Raw genomic sequence first — 16,810 nt, 5'->3', positions numbered from 1 at the left:
GGTGACCCAGCTGTTGCTCTTTCCTAACTCAGGATTAAAATATGGGGTGGCACGGTGGCTCAGTGGTTAGCACTGCAGCCAGGGACCCGGGTTCAGTTCCCACCTCGGGCGACTGCCTGTGTGGAGTTTGTACGTTCTCCCCGTGTCTGCGTGGGTTTCCTCCGGGTGCTCTGGTTTCCTCCCTCAGTCCAAAGATGTGCAGGTTAGGTGGATCGGCCGTGCTAAATTGCCCATAGTGTTCAGGGGCCTGTGGGTTATAGGGGGATGGGTCTGGGTGGGATTCTTCAAGTGGCGGTGTGGACTTGTTGGGCCGAAGGGCCTGTTTCCACACTGTAGGGAATCTAATATAAAAAATATATTGAGAATTATAATTTAGATTTTCTAATTCATTTGTTATTCTCCCAGGAGACCAAAGAGGGAGCTATCCCTTCAGTTTCTTGAGCAGAAGGCAGACAAAATCAAGGCAGGGACTTACACATTTAATGCTAAGCACTTAAGGAGTGTTGCCAAACAATGAGTGGAGGGAGGTCCATAGTTCCTTGAAAGTGGAGTTGCAGGCAGGCAGGGGTAGCAAAGAAAGCATTTAGTAAGCTCGCCTTTATTGGTCAGCATGGATACATGTGAATAGGAAATGCTGACAGGGATTTGGGCCAAATGCTGGCAAATGGGACTAGATTAACCTGGGATATCTGGTTGAGATGGATAAATTGCACTGAAGGGTCTGTTTCAATGCCATTCATCTCTGTGACTGACTAAATTTCAAATAAATAAATGTTAACATTTGCTTTCTTATCTGGATTTACTGAGCTCAATCACGTTCATATCTTTTGCTTAATATTTATTTATTTGAAATTTAGTCAGCCATAGAGATGAACGGCATTGAAACAGACCCTTCAGCGCAACTTATCCATCTCAACCAGATATCCCAGGTTAATCTAGTCCCATTTGCCAGCATTTGGCCCAAATCCCTGTCAGCATTTCCTATTCATGTATCCATGCTGACCAATAAAGGCGAGCTTACTAAATGCCGCCTTTGCTACCCCTGCCTGCCTGCAACTCCACTTTCAAGGAACTATGGACCTCCCTCCACTCTTTGTTTGGCAACACTCCTTAAGTGCTTAGCATTAAATGTGTAAGTCCCCGCCTTGATTTTGTCTGCCTTCTGCTCAAGAACCTGAAGGGATAGCTCCCTCTTTGGTTTCCTGGGAGAATAACAAATGAATTAGAAAATCTAAGTTATAATTCTCAATATATTTTAATCCTCTGAGTTAGGAAAGAGCAACAGCTGGGTCACCACGATTTGCATCTGAGCCAAGGGCAGTAGCATTATTTTACAGGCAATTGGTTTTGTTTCTAATTGAGTACAGTGATCTTTTTGGCAAAGGGCATTCACATGATTGTCAGCTGAGTGCAACAAATAGTTTCACACTGTAAGCTCTTGTGAAAAAAAATTGAATATTCAACCATCTGTAGGACTGCACACAAATACCTAAAAACACATGACAAAAACGTAGAAACTAAGTTGATGGATAAATTTTGGGCTTGTACGATGAAATCGTTCAGTGTAATTGGTCATCCTGATGTTGCGATTACCAGGTCGGGTTAACTTGCAGCAATAATTTAAAATGGAATCTCATTCATGCTTCTGTTTGCCCTGATCCTGGTTTACCAGTGTTTCATTTGGAGACTTCCAAGAAATGGATGTATACAGACAAAATATTAAATGATTTATTTTGGACAAGGGCAATTGCAAGGATGTTTTAGACTCTCTTGTATACTTTCAAGTGTCCTGCTGTAGTGTGGGATTGATGAATATTTGGGAGCAGATTGTCTATATTATCCATTTACTTTCTAGCATCATACTTGAAAATGTAAGAGCACAATGCCGATGTGAGTTATTGAACATTTAGCAGGTGCAATAAAATTAAATTGTACAGAGATTATTTAATTTGTTACATAAATTTTTTTAATGAACTTTTGCAGAGATCGAACAAAATGGTCTTTCAAGGCAGCCAAAGGATGTTCTGCGGGATATGCAACAAGGTTTAAAGGACGTAGGCGCCAATGTCCGAGCTGGGATCAGTGGATTTGGTGGTGGCGTGGTGGAAGGTGTAAAAGGAGGCCTGTCAGGTCTCTCCCAAGTCACTCACACAGCAGTAGTTTCCAAACCACGGGAGTTTGCTAGTCTGATACGAAACAAGTTTGGCAGCGCTGACAACATTGCCCACTTGAAAGACACATTGGATGAGTCACACCAGGAGGAGACCACCAGGACTCTGAGTGGCAGTGCTACACTGGTGTCGAGCCCCAAGTATGGAAGTGAGGATGAGTGTTCCAGTGCAACTTCTGGCTCTGCGGGTGGGAGTAACTCTGGGGCAGGGGCTGGAGGCATGGGGAGTCCCAAATCCAATACATTGGACAGCCATCATAACAACTTTGATACTATCCTGGATGAACTTCGCGAAATTAAGGATAGTCAGTCGCATCTGGAGGATGCAATGGAAGATTTGAAAGGACAGTTACAAAGAGATTATGCTTACATGACACAGTGTTTGCAAGAAGAACGATACAGGTATCTAACTTAGTTGATAGATTTTGACTTGATGAATAAGGAAATGGATATCTACAGTGGTCATGAAACACAAGTATGGACTTTCCTTCCCTTTCTCATCCCAGTTCCCATCAGAATGCAGGTTAGTTTTGGGAGAATAATGATTTGTGAACCCCAAATTAAGTTATGTTAAAGCCATGCACTGGAAATCAACCCCACTATTCCTGGAGTCATTACAAAAATTTTTTGACAAGTCTCCAGGAACACACAGTCCCCAGATTTGCCTGTCAGACCCAGATTAACAGAAAAGATTTACCATATTCTGTGCTTATCAAGAACTATTTTATTACACATAGTTAGATTCTAACCACAAGTGAACAACCATGCATTGTCTTCTAGCCTCCTAAAACCATGTGTATGTACACAGGCACACAGACAGGAGCGCACACTACAAAAGAAGTGGTGAAATAGCACCAGACGTGCAGATTCAATGGAGTATTCCGTTTGTTTTCACATCCTTCAGTTCTCTGATCTTTTCCTTCAGGTCCTCATGTGTCTTCACAGCAAGTGCAGAAATGTTTTGAGTTGATCACAGCATTTGGGCATCATTGGCTGGGTCATTATTTGTTTTCCATTCCTAATTGCCTTTGCAGAAGTGTTGGTGAACTTCCTTCTTGAACCGCTGTAGCTTGTTTGGCATAGGTATGCCCACAAAGCCATTAGGGAGGCAGTTTCAAGATTTTCACTCTGATCTTGAAGGCAGAGCAGTATATTTCCATATGTGTGAAATATAAAGTCTCTGACTCATTGATTCAGAGTGACAGCTTACAGCAAATGGTGGGAGTAAGTAAACTGGCTTTCTTTAGGCTTCACATATTTTACTAGACAGAGACAATATCATTCACACCCATAAGCTGTAACTATGTCAGTGTGCTCATTCGCATTCCTGAGACTGTAGCATTGATGCATGCAAGCTTTAGTGTTAACAATAAAAATATACAGCCAATGATGAAATGTTTCACTTCACCTCAAGGTCAGTAAGCACTCTCTTCTAGGCCAATCTTTGTCTAGTTGCAGTTAGGATGGTATATGCTTTTACAATATTGTGATTTCTCCAGTAAGTTGTTCTCCAAATGTATGCATTCAACATTTTGGAGATACGCCTTCACTTGATTATGAGTGATGTAGTCTGAACAAAGACCAGGATCTTTTCTGTCACACTACTGACAAGATGCAGTAAGATTATCCTGGGAGCATTTCAGCTTTGGCTTTGTTGCTGTGTGCTAGGTTTGGCCTGATCACTGCTAAACTAGGGAGTGGAACAGTTGGCCTGGGTTACTCGCTTATTCATTAATCACACTCCATACTAAATTGTACATATGTGTGGATTGAAGTGAGGACAAGATCCAGTTTTGTGGCAATGTCTTTCATGTCATGTAAAAAACATACATTGTGTAGCCACCTGATGAGGGACTGAAGGCTAATTGTGTCTGAAACTATCACCTTGCATAGATGAGAGCTTTCAAGATGAAAAAGGGACAAAAATTGGAATGGAAAATTTATCTGCGATTCAGGAGCCTGATGAATTGACGTGTTCATGCATGGTCAAGTTATACTGCGAACCTGATACCCTGGAATGGCAACACTATCTTTCACATTAACTTGATCAGTGATGTCAATGCAAGCAGTGTAACAGTCATTATAACACTTGGGTATAGACAAGGACTGTATCTAAAATGTTACTCCCACTGGACTCAAATAACCTTTGTCCTTCAACATGCTATGTTACGAACTTTGTAAAGCGTACAGATCCTCAACATACATATCTGTAATTATATTGTGAGTAGTGCTGCCCAATTGAATTTTAATGAGTTACGCAATTTCCCAAAGGTACAGCTTTGAAGCTACATTAATGTTAGCAGAGCTAAATGATCCCACAACCAGTGGATCACATCTAAGCTCTGCAATCTGCCATGTCCAGTCATGAACGGTGATGGACGATTAAACAAGTCACTGGAGGAGGAGGCTCTACAAATATCCCCATTCTCAATGATGGAAGAGCAGAGCACATCAGTGCTGCGAATGCTTCAGCCTTATCTTTTGCAATCTTCAACCAGAAGTGCCGAGTGGATGATCCATCTCTGCCTCCTCAAGTGGTCCCCAGCATTACAGATACCAGTCTTCAGCCAATTCGAATCACTCCTCATAATTTCAAGAAATGGTTGGAGACACTGGATCCTGCAAAGGCTGCAGGCATTCCAGCAATAGCACCGAAGACTTGTGCTCCAGAACTTGCCGCTCCCCGAGCCAAGCCGTTCCAGTACAGTCACAACGCTGGTATCTACCCAACAATTTGTAAAATTGCCCAAATATGCCCTGTACACAAAAAGCAGGACAAATCCAACCTGGGCCAATTACTGGTCTATCAGTGTACTCTTGATCATCAGTAGAGTGATGGAAGGTGTCATCAATATTGCTATCAGGCAGCACTTTCTCAGAAATAAACTGCTAGGTGGTGCCCAGTCTGGGTTCCGACAGGGCCACTTAGCTTCTGATCTCATTACTGCCTTAGTTCAAACATGGACAAAAGAGCTGAACTCCACAGATGAGAGTGACAGCCCTTGATATCAAGGCTGCATTTGACCAAACATGACATCAAGGAGCCCTTGCAAAACTGGAATCAGTGGGTACTGGGGGAAAACTCTTTGGTAATACCTGACACGTAGGAAGATGGTCGTGTGTTACTATTGACCAGAAACTCAGCTGGATTCACCACATCAACACAGTGGCTACAAGTGCAGACCATAAGCTCGGAATACTGCGAGAAGTAACTCACCACCTGACTCCTCAAAGCCTGTCCACAATCTACAAGGCACAAGTCCAAGAGCATGAAGGAATACTCCCCACTTGTCTGGATGACTGCAGCCCCAAAAAAGAGTCAAGAGACTTGATATCATCCAGAATAAAGCAGCCACAGGATTGGTACTACATCCACAAGCACTCACTCCCTCCACCACTGACGCTCAGTAGCAGCAGTGTGTACTATGTACAAGATGCCCTGCAGAAATTCACCACAGATCCTCAGATAGCACTCTCCAAACCCAGGACCACTTCCATCTATAAAGGACAAGGGCATCAGACGTGAGAACACCACCACTCCAAGTTCCCCTCCAAGTCATTCACCATCCTGACTTGGAAATATATCACTGTTCCTTCACTGTTGCTGGGTCAGAATCCTAGAATTGCCTCCCTAATAGCATTGTGAGTCAACCCACAGTAGGACGACTGCAGCAGTCCGAGAAGGCAGCTGACCACACCCTTCTCAAGAGCAACTAGGGATGAGCAAGAACTGCTGGCCAGCCAGCAATGCCCACATCCCACAAATGAATAGAATAGAAAAAAAAGTTACCCGCCTGGAATTGCATTCCCAGAATCAGCAGACAGATTGAACAATATAATGCCTTTGAATAGTAAAATTACTCTGACGCCCAAGTAAAGAACAGAAGCGAAGTAATGGAAAGACAATTTTAAAGGATAGTGTTAGTCTCTATACCATACAGGGTCAGCTTGGCATCAACAAAAAGCTGCCATTGGTTACCCTTTAAAAGCAGGGTTTGTTCCTAGTTGAGATTTAATGGTGTAAAATGTTTTGTTATGTTTGGTGTTGAGGACAGAATGGGGTGCAAGAAAGAAGGTGAAAAAATAATGTGGAGAATTTGAAAGGGACCGGAATTAATTTAGTTGTTACTGTTGCAATGCCTTGAATTGCCTGGTGGTGGTGCAGTCTACCATAGACTTTCACAAGTTAAGTTTCACCAGCTGTTTCAATGTAGCGTGCCTGCTGGCAATCTGCATTTTAAATACAAATATAATTATCTTTCAGATGTCTTGGTTATCTGTTTTTTAAAAAAAAAGGGTGAGGCTATAATGAAGCAAATTGTCAATTTTAGATGTAACTTAGAGAGCAGGTTCAACAAGGCAAAACAAGCTAACTTAAATTTGCCTTTGTAAATTTTCTTGGTTTATTTTGTGTAAGGATCAACTGTACTGAAATTTCTGCATGTTGTGGCTGAGCATCCCAGCTTGTATGAAAAACTATGTTTAGATGTAACCTGTTTAGTTTGATATTATTTAATTGCCCCATTGATCCGTTCACTGCGTTCCTTTTTGCCCTAAAACGCACACTTCTGCTGAAATATGGTTTATACATAACAAATGTTACCAGTCGAATCAAAATTATGTCTGCTTTTGCTGAACTGGGAGTGGGAATGCTTGCTGATTTTTATCATTTCAATTCAGAAAATTTAAGCCCTCTTGCCCCAGTTGTGATCTCTTAACATTGCTAGAAATGTACAATAAATACTGATGTGGAGGTGCCGGTGTTGGACTGTGATGGACAATGCCAGAAATCACATGACACCAGGTTATAGTCCAACAGGTTTATTTGAAAATGCAAGCTTTCAGAGTCTCGTCCCTCCGTCGGGTGTAAGTGAGAGAGGTACATAGAACAGTACAGCACAATGCAGGCCCTTCAGCCCACGATATTGTGCCAACCTATTACCCTGCTAAGATCAATCTACCCTGCATTCCCTACATTTTACTATCCTCCTTGTGCCTACCCGAGTGTCGTTTAAAAGTCTCCCAACTATTTGAGTCCAATACCACTGCTGAGAGCGCATTCCACACACCCACCACTCTCTATGTGAAGAACCTACCTCTGACATCTCCCCAATACCTTCCTCCAATCATGTTAAAATTATGCCCCCTCATAATAGTTGTTTCCGCCCTGGGAAAAAGTGTCTGACTATTCACACTATGCATCTCATCTTGTAAATCTCTCTCAAGTCACCTCTCCTCCTCCTTCGCTCCCTATGAAAAAAGCCCTAGCTCTCTCAACCTTTTCTCATTAGACCTGCTCTCCAGTCCAGGCAACATCCTGTAAATCTCCTCTACACCCTCTCTAAAGCTTCCACATCCTTGCTGTAATGAGGTGACCAGAACTGAACACAACATTCCAAGTGTGGTCTATGCAGAGTTTTATAGAGCTGCAGCATAACCTCAAAGCTCTTAAACTCAATTCCCCTGCCAATGAAAGCCAACACACCATACGCCTTCTTAGAACCCAAAAGGTAGTATCAGACACAGAATTCATAAGTGAAAAGATCAAAGGGCTACACCACTGACAATATATTAAACAAACCCAAGATGCTGTTAAATCTGTAATCAGTTAGAAGATTATAATTGGTTAATATGTATATGTAAATCCCTGAATTCCTTTCAGATCACTGTCCTGAGAGATCTAAAGGTTTTAAGTGTAAAGAAGAGGTCCCATTTTAGGTCGGGCAGTGCTTGTTAGATGTGAAGCCCTGTTCAGAATCTTGTGTTTAGGTTTGGAGTCAGACTGGTTTTATTTCTAAAGCATTGACTCTCTATAACTTGTGTGTTTTTTGAACGTGCATGCGTGCGTGTGTGTGAGAGGGGGTGAGAGGTGGGATCACCTGTAGTGCGATATAAACCCGAGATCCCAGTTGACACTGTCCTCATGGGTTCCAAACTTGGTATCAACCTCTGCTCAGCAATTCTGCATTGTTGTGTATCCACATGTCTGCCTTTAGAGGACGTTTTACCTGAAGGCCGGATGTCCTTGACCATTGAAGTGCCTCCCCCACTGGGCGGGAACGTTCCCATTTTGCAACTTGTTGCACAGTGTCCATTCATCTGCTGTGGTAGCCTCTGCATGGTTTCACCAATGTGCCATACCTCTGGGCATCCTTGTCTGTAACATATGCAATAGACAATGTTATCTGAGTCACATGAGTATCTACTGTGCACATGAAGGTTGGTGTTCCCATGTGTGATGGTAGTCTCCATGTTGAAGATCCAGCATGTCTTGCAGAGGTTGCTGTGACAGGGTTGTATAGTGTTGTGGTCGATGTTATCCTGAAGGCTGGGTAGTTTGCTGCAAACAGTGGGCTATTTGAATGCGAGAAGTGGAGGCATGGAGAAGGTTTTGGTGAGGTGCTAACCATCGTTGATAATGTACTCAAGACTGTGACAAACGTGGTGTAGTCTCTCCGCTCCTGGGAAGTAATGGAAGATTAAGGGTACCCTATCGGATGTACCCGTGTCTGTCTTCTGAAGAGGTTATTCCAGGTTTTTGCTGTGGTACGTCGGAACTGGCAATCCATGAGTTGGGCCTTGTATCCTGTTCCTATGAGGGCATCCTTCGACACCTTCAGATCCTGTGTATGCTTAGGGCTTGGTTGCAGGAGATGCCAGTTTTAATATGTTTAGGGTGGAAGCTGTTTGGGAATAGGAGGAATGTGATTGACACCTGAAGGTGTTGAAGGACGCCCTCAAAGGAAGAGGATACGAGACCCATCCTCATCAGTGGTGTGACCCTTTGATCTTTACTTAAGAATTCTGTATCTGATACTATCTCTCTCACTAACACCTGAAGAAGGACTGAGCCCCCGAAGGCTTGTGTTTTCAAATAAACCTGTTGGACTTACACCTGGCATTGTGATTTCTGACTCAACACCAGAATTAATGTTTTTGGTCAGAACTGAAAAATATTGAGTTGAATGGCTTTTCAGCAGGCTCAAGATACAGAAATGGGCCAGGAACAGGAAGTATAATTGGGACCTACTGATCCCAGGGCCTTCCAGTCTGTCTTCCACCACATTTCTGGGGTTCAAGAACCATCTTCTTTTTGCCTGATTGACCTATACCTTTCCCCACACCATTCTGCTGTAATTACTGACACCATCTGTAGACTCCTCTTCAGTTCCCATGCTTTTTCCCCTTTATCTTCTACCCTCAACACTTAGTCATTTAATCACTCTTGCATTCAACTAAATCTCTCCCACTTGCTCTTTTATGTCCTATTTTACTTTCTCCCCCAATCACGTGAAATTTCTCCGTTCCAATGAACGATCTTCAAGCTGAAATACCAACCTCTGTTTCTTTCTCCACGTTTGATGTTGATTATATCAAGCATTTATGTAACTATTTTAATCCTTCTTGCATTTCTCCCTCATGTCTTACCCATCTGTTGGTGTAGCACGTGTTCTTGCCTATCACTGAATCAAACCTATTTTCTTGCAGTTTATTAGTTTATTGATAAATTCTTAACTTTTGGAGAGTAGCACAGCTAGAAAAGTTAAAGTAAATTCAGCTGCCTTGTCACTTTTTTACACTTCGATGTCACGCTCCAAAAATGACTTATTTTGTCCGACACTAAATCTTTATTTACAGTCTGTTCCAGGTCATTTTCCACTCCCCTGTTCACTCCTTGTCCCTCATGCCCTTCTCAGGCTTCTCTGTCTCCCTCCATGTTCCCCTTTCTAGATTTCCTGCATCCTTCTCTGCCTACACTTCAAATGTTCTTCATCACCATCCACCGTGGTATAATGCCAACTTGCAATCTCTTCTGAAGTAGTCACTGGTGAAAAACCTCTTACCTGTGCAGTTCACATCCCCAGAACTTGTCAGCTGTATATGTTCTCATTGAGCACATCATTCACAGGTTAAGTTATAAAATGAGTGACCGAGGGTGCCAATGTGACAGTGTAAGCAGTACACAGATTCTGAATTTTGTTAAATATTCGGTCACTATTCAAGAAAGAACATGATAAATGACTAAATAGCTTATTAAATTTAATTTACTAACCTATACTCTGTAATGACCATGTTTTATTATTGCAGTTTTGAAAAAAATGATTGTGTAAATTGATCATATCATATTTACCTCAGTACTTCTGTACCTATCTTCTCTCTAAGCAGCATAATAGCAGTATGTTGATAGAGATGGGTGAAAGTGCCTCTCTCGGACATCATAGATATCACAATATATTACAGATGCAAAACAAGCTTTCATTTTTGTTTGAGCATTTAATGCTGTGTTTTGACAGTCTTACAGGACTAGTCTCTTTGCAGTATGGAACTGAAGTATTACTGAGAAAGAGGAATGTCATCCAAGCTTTTCATTTTGCATGATTACTAGAATAGGCACAGGAGTACCAAATTTTAGACAATACATCAGCTTGCCTCTGGTGAGAAAAGGGTGCTGATTAGTAAACTCTGGTTGAAGCATTGCCAAATGCATCAGGGAACTGTTGACGACTATGCCTTTGTTCTGTTGGAAAAGACACACTGCCTGGATATGTTGTTCTTGTTTGCAGAGTTCAGGGCCCTGCTAATGAATATAAAACAGCTTCTAGCAAATGTGAATGAGTGACTTCAAGCAAACATAGCCCATTTGTCAACTAAACAGAGACTAGGATTCTTGCAATGAGTAACATACGTCCTGATTCTCCATAGCACCCCAGCTATAAGGCAGAAATCAGGAATATGAGGCAGTACTTCCACTCGGATGAATGCAGCTCCAACAACAGTCTGACACCATCCAGAACAAAGCAGCCCACTTAATTGGCACTACATCCACAAACATTTACTCCCTCCAACACCAATCACTGCAGACATTCACCAAGACACATTACACAGCTGCATCTAAACCCGTAGCTTCCAGCATCCAGAAGGACAAGAAAGGAGATATGTGGGAATAGCGCCATGTGCAAATTCACATCCTGACCTGGAAATATAGCTTCACTGTCATTGGGTCAAAATCCTGGAACTCCATTCCTAACAGCACTGTAGGTTAATCTTTAGCAAATGGACTGTAGAAGTTCAGGAAAGCAGCTCACTGCCTTCCTTTCATTCAAGGAGAAAATCAAAATAAGAACTGGACCAATGAGTAGTTATGACTTGTTCCACTGTTTGATTAAATGCTACTTGATCTGTACATCAACTCCATTTAGCTATTTCCTGCAGTCATTAACCTGGGGGTTGAAATTAGCAATCCCTGTCGAATTTGCGGTTCAGTTTGATATCATTTTATTTGTTCCTGCCAATAATTAAACTTTGTAACGTTTATAAGCCAAAAGTCCACTTTAAGAGCAGAATAATTCATGACCAAGAATAATTCACATGAACATATAACATAGAACACGACAGCACAGTACAGGCCCTTCAGCCCTCGATGTTGTGCCGACCTGTGAAACCAATCTGAAGCCCATCTAACCTACACTGTTCCATTATCATCCATATGTTTATCCAATGACCCTTAAAGTTGGCAAGTCTACTACAGTTGCAGGCAAGGCATTCCACGCCCTTACTACTCTGAGTAAAGAACCTACCTCTGACTTCTGTCCTCTATCTATCACCCCTCAATTTAAAGCTATGTCCCCTCGTGCTAGCCATCACCATCTGAGGAAAAAGGCTCTCACTGTCCACCCTATCTAATCCTCTGATCATCTTCCACGTATCTATTAAGTCGCCTCTTAACCTTCTTCTCTGTAATAAAAACAGCCTCAAGTCCCTCAGCCTTTCCTCGTAAGACCTTCCCTCCATACCAGGCAACATCCTGGTAAATATCCTCTGCACTCTTTCCATGAAAATGCATTATCTTTCCGATTAAGTTGAGAATAACATGCTTACTGCAATTAACATTTAAATAATTGCTATGTGAAAAGATGCCTCCTAATATTAGTCAGAAAGTAAACAATATCCCAATTTGTACTTTTTGTTCTCTTATTCACCAATTTAAATTTAATTTGAGATATAGCTGAGGATTAACCTCTTGTTATCCAGTAAGCATTTTGTATACTTATACAGGTGATTTGTAATTAGCCGCCTCTGAATTCTGAACAGTCCAGCATTTTCTGGTCTTCCTTCTGTGTTCTTGACATTGAAGACCCTGTCTCTACTTTATCCTCAAAGTAACCACAGTAGGCTAGGAGTGTAATGTCTTGCTTGAGTTCATTGATTTCTAAGTAGTACCAAGTAGACTCCATCTCCTATTGGATCATCTAAGTTAATAAAAGCGTGGATTTGTAGTGAGTTACGTGGTATGGTCTGTACAAGTACAGCTTCTGAGAATGCAAGAAAATGATCTGAAACTACTGCTTAGTATCTTCTACTTCTTGTAATAGTACATTGAACATTAAGAGAAGGATAGGGTCGATTTTAAAAATGAGACTCAAATATTACTGGAAATCTGCAATTAAAACCAAAATACTGGCAATGCTCAGTGGCTATGGAGGGCACCTGTGGTGAGAGAAATGGAGTTTACATTTTGGGTCAATGATCTTTTGACTTTCTACAGAAGCAGTACAGTCTCAGGAACAAAAACAAATTTGGTGGAAAAGCTCAGCAGGTTTAGCAGCATCTGTGAAGGAAAAATGAGTTAACGTTTCGGGTCTGGCGAGCCTTCCTCTGAGGAAGGGGTCACCAGACCAGAAATGTTAACTGTTTTTTTCCTTCACAGATGCTGCCAGACCTGCTGAGCTTTTCCACCATAATAAGAGGTAATGGGAACTGCAGATGCTGGAGAATCCGAGATGACAAAGTGTGGAGCTGAATGAACACAGGCCAAGCAGCATCTCAGGAGAAATTTGTTTTTGTTCCTGATTTACAGCAGCTGTAGGTCTTTCAGTTTTTATTCAGTATAATCTCGGTGTTACCCCAGTCGTCCTACTTCCCCTAATTCAAATGTTCAGGTATAAGAACTGTAAATTGTAACTCTCTATACAGGTATGAGCGCCTGGAGGAACAATTGAATGATCTGACTGAACTTCATCAGAACGAAATGTCTAACTTGAAGCAGGAACTTGCTAGTATGGAGGAAAAAGTTGCGTACCAGTCAGATGAGAGGGCCAGAGATATCCAGGTATGTACTGCTGCTAAGCAATGAGCTGCTTTGGTTTGTGAGCATGGCTCCAAATACGCTAGGTGGAAAGTTCAGCTGTGCTACTAAGGGAAAAGAGATACTTCCTAATAGGATTGAAATTCGTTCTGTTGGATGAATGAGCCAAGATTGTTTTTCTGCACCTTTGGATAGCTTTGGTAGAAATGACAGAATTGGAAGCTACTGGGTGACTCCAGTAGTTCCACATTCCAATAATTGCTGATAGCAGATCTCCAATGTCTTCTATCACTTCTGCCCCCCACACCCCCAAATGAATGTAGATCAGCTGAAATATTTTGCAATTTATTGCGAATATATTGCTTTCAGATCTGTTTGACCAGATCCCTGTGAGAATGTAGCGCTCATGTCTTATTTGTAGATTTTGGCAATAAAACATAATGGCATTTTTAGAAAAACTATACTCATTTAAGGGCAGGAAGAACACCGGATGGAACTGGAGGAACACAGCGGGCCAGGCAGCATCTGAGGAGCAGGAAAGCTAATGTTTAGGGTTGGGACTCTTCTTCAGAAAAGGGGGTTGCATCTGAGTGCAGCTTACTTTCTGGGCAATCTTCAATCATTCCCTCCTCCAGCAACTCCTTTCAGACAGGCTTATTCTCATTTGGACACGATAATATAACTATCACAAGCCTACTGTTACACTTTAGTGAAACCTTAGCGCGGCAGTACCATTTCTTACAGCTGCTTGAAGTTGATTCATTTGGTCATTTAACTTTTCAGTTTTCTTTTCACTGTTTTATGGTTTTGCTCACCGTCTCTCAGATGTTTCTGTCTGAACTGCACATGCATGTTTATAAACAAATGTATTTCACTTTTATTTCCCCTCTTGCATTGTATTCCTTGTTTCTTTTCTTATTCAGTGGTGCCATTCTTTTTCTCCCATTCTTCTTCAAAGGTGCTGACTTGTGCAGTTATGCGATTTCATAAACACAACTATTTCTTCACAACCATGCTGGGCTAACCAACCTTTAAGTGCCTTGATTGTAGATCTTTGGAATATAGGGTGCTCCCTATGAGGCATTTTATTGTGCCTCTCTAATTATCTTTGAATTGTTGGAATTGCTATTAGGGAGGAGGTACCAGAATTTTAACCCAAAAAAGAAGCAATACCATGTATAAAACATGTGGGGATAACATTGGTGATAGTGTTCTAATGCTGCCCTTGCTCTAATTGATGTGGAGGGCACTGCCAAAGGAGAGTCAAAGCGAGTGGGCTGTATGACCACTGGAGTATCGTGGTTCAGTCTAATGCTGATGTTATTGTGTATATACTCAGGTGTGCTTTCCAGCAGGATACTAGTTATGAGCATAAAATCTAGGTATATTTTTCCTGTGACTGAGTGATTAATTAAGTTGACACAAACCATGAATTTGGCCTGCAAATAACTCGTAGATAGTCAGAACAAAAAGAATTAAGTTGCAGTGAAGGTTGCATAAACTGGGCTTGAATTTCCTTGTGTATAAAAAAATTCAGGAGTAATTTTATTGAGCTGTTCAAGATGCTTAAAGGAGTCTATAATGTGCATAGGGAAAATTATTTCCTTTGGATGGGAAACTTAGAACAAGAACCTCAGGATTAGAGCTAGGATGTCTAGAATTGATGTCAGGAAGCATTTCTTTACATAAAGCAGTAGTAGAAATAGAACTCCTTACCAAAAACGTGGTTACGGCAAAGTTAACTCCAATGTCAAAACTGGTAAGATTTTTATTTAGGATGTGCATTAAGAGTTACAGTGAAGGCAGGTAAATCACCAAACTAATGATGCAGAAGGAAGCCATTTGGCCATCATGCCTGCACCGACTCGTTAAATAAGCATCACTCCCTATGAAGTTGAAGACACAGATCACCCAAGATCCAGCTGAATGGCAAAACAGGCTGAAGGGATTGGATGGTCTTACTATTATTGTTATTTCATAAACAATTATGGAAATCTCAAATATATTGTGGTACAGAATCTTGATTTGCAGATTCTTACCCCTGTAATTCTCCTATTGGCAGATTCTTACCCCTGTAATTCCCCAGTGACAAATTCTTGATCATAGCTATGCCTTCTGCAAGAGGGAAACATGCGGGTCTAAAAACACCTCGGTGTACAGATGAAGTATTTTCTTGGTCAGGATATTGTATGTGTGGCAATTTGGCATGACAAAATAGGCAAGGAAAGCACATTCTGTTGAGTTGAAGAATGCATGTGGTTTGTATGTATGTGGGTGTCTGGGAAGTTTAGGATACTCATATTAGTCTTTGCTTTGATATGGTCGATCCAAGATAATCTCACACTGCGAAATGTATTGTTGAGTGAAGGATGTAACTGACAAGTGCAAGAGTGCCTGAGCAGACACATTCCTAAACTGTCTGATACTGGTCTGACTCATTTACAGCCACTCTGCATTGTCTGGTGACCACACAGCACTCTGGCTGCGACTTCATTTCCTCTGTGGCCTTTAACCTGTTAAAGGACTAAAGGACCTTTTACACTAGTCTCTGATGTATAACAGCTGTAAAAGTGTTTTTTTCCTCCCTTGTTTATTCCCCCTCAACCCTTGAAAATCCATTTTCATACCTACTTCATTTATTCATTTGGATTTGCTGTTAGTTCCTTCTGCCAAATAGAGATCAGTTTTTATTGAGGATATTCATTTGTTAATAGTAGGTGTTTGAATATTTTTCTGTAGTCTTTGAGAATTGAATTAATTGACAGTAATCTAAATGAGCTATAAAAAATTTACACATTTCCCATAGTAATGCATCATATACAATTTCCAGGTATTTGAAGATGCAAAGTTCATCTTGTTATTTTTAAGTTTTTTGTTTTTAGGAGGTGTGTGTTCTGGAACCTGATCATAAAGTAGGGAATCAATGAACGGTGCTGTTACCTTATAGACAACACGGCACCTAATATTAATGTTAATAACTTTGTGTAAAGTTTAAGGGGAGATTTAATAAGATTGCTCAAAATTATGAAGTGCTTTGTAACAGAGTTGGGGAGAAACTGCTTTTACTCGCAGGAGGATCAGTAATATGAGGGCACAAATTTAACATAATTGACAAACTAAAACCGAAAATATTGAAGGTTATTTCTATTCAGTAAGTTATGATAGCCTACAATACACTTTCTGAAAAAGCAGGGAGCAAATTCATTCGCAACTTTTTGAAAAGAAAATTAGATAAATACTGAATAAGGAAAAGAAATATGTAACTAAATAGGTAAGGAACAGAACAGTGAGACTAATTGGATAACTCTTTCAAAGAGCTTGTTCATGCGTCATATGCTGAATGGTTGCCCTCTGCTGTGTAATTTTATGTAACTGTAAGGAAGAATGGATGAAGTGTATTGGATGCGTTAATTAGCTTTTGTTTTTGCTTTGCTTTAATTTTCTTCGTACAATGCTGCAGCTGAGCCACGTTCCAACAAGATAATATGGATAGATTTCTGGGTGAAATTGCCTCTAAAATAGTTGATGGATTTATCAATAACACATGGCTTTAA

The 16,810-nt window shown here is 41.1% G+C and overlaps 1 protein-coding gene across 6 annotated transcripts in view; it reads left to right on the top strand.

Annotated features, from left to right (window-relative positions):
• The window catches only part of tmcc2 (transmembrane and coiled-coil domain family 2), a 164,991-nt gene that overhangs the window by 132,107 nt on the left and 16,074 nt on the right, over positions 1-16,810 (top strand). For all 6 annotated transcript variants that reach the window (XM_048553211.2, XM_048553208.2, XM_048553207.2 and 3 more), the window contains 2 exons: positions 1,984-2,572; positions 13,145-13,280. In XM_048553211.2, coding sequence (XP_048409168.1) covers positions 1,984-2,572; positions 13,145-13,280 — 725 coding nt within the window. The remainder of the gene's footprint in view (positions 1-1,983; positions 2,573-13,144; positions 13,281-16,810) is intronic.

This window comes from Stegostoma tigrinum, chromosome 21, assembly GCF_030684315.1.
Source record: "Stegostoma tigrinum isolate sSteTig4 chromosome 21, sSteTig4.hap1, whole genome shotgun sequence".
Classification (NCBI taxonomy): domain Eukaryota; kingdom Metazoa; phylum Chordata; class Chondrichthyes; order Orectolobiformes; family Stegostomatidae; genus Stegostoma; species Stegostoma tigrinum.
Note: the sequence above shows the minus strand (reverse complement) of the source record. Positions and strands in the feature narration are given on the sequence as shown.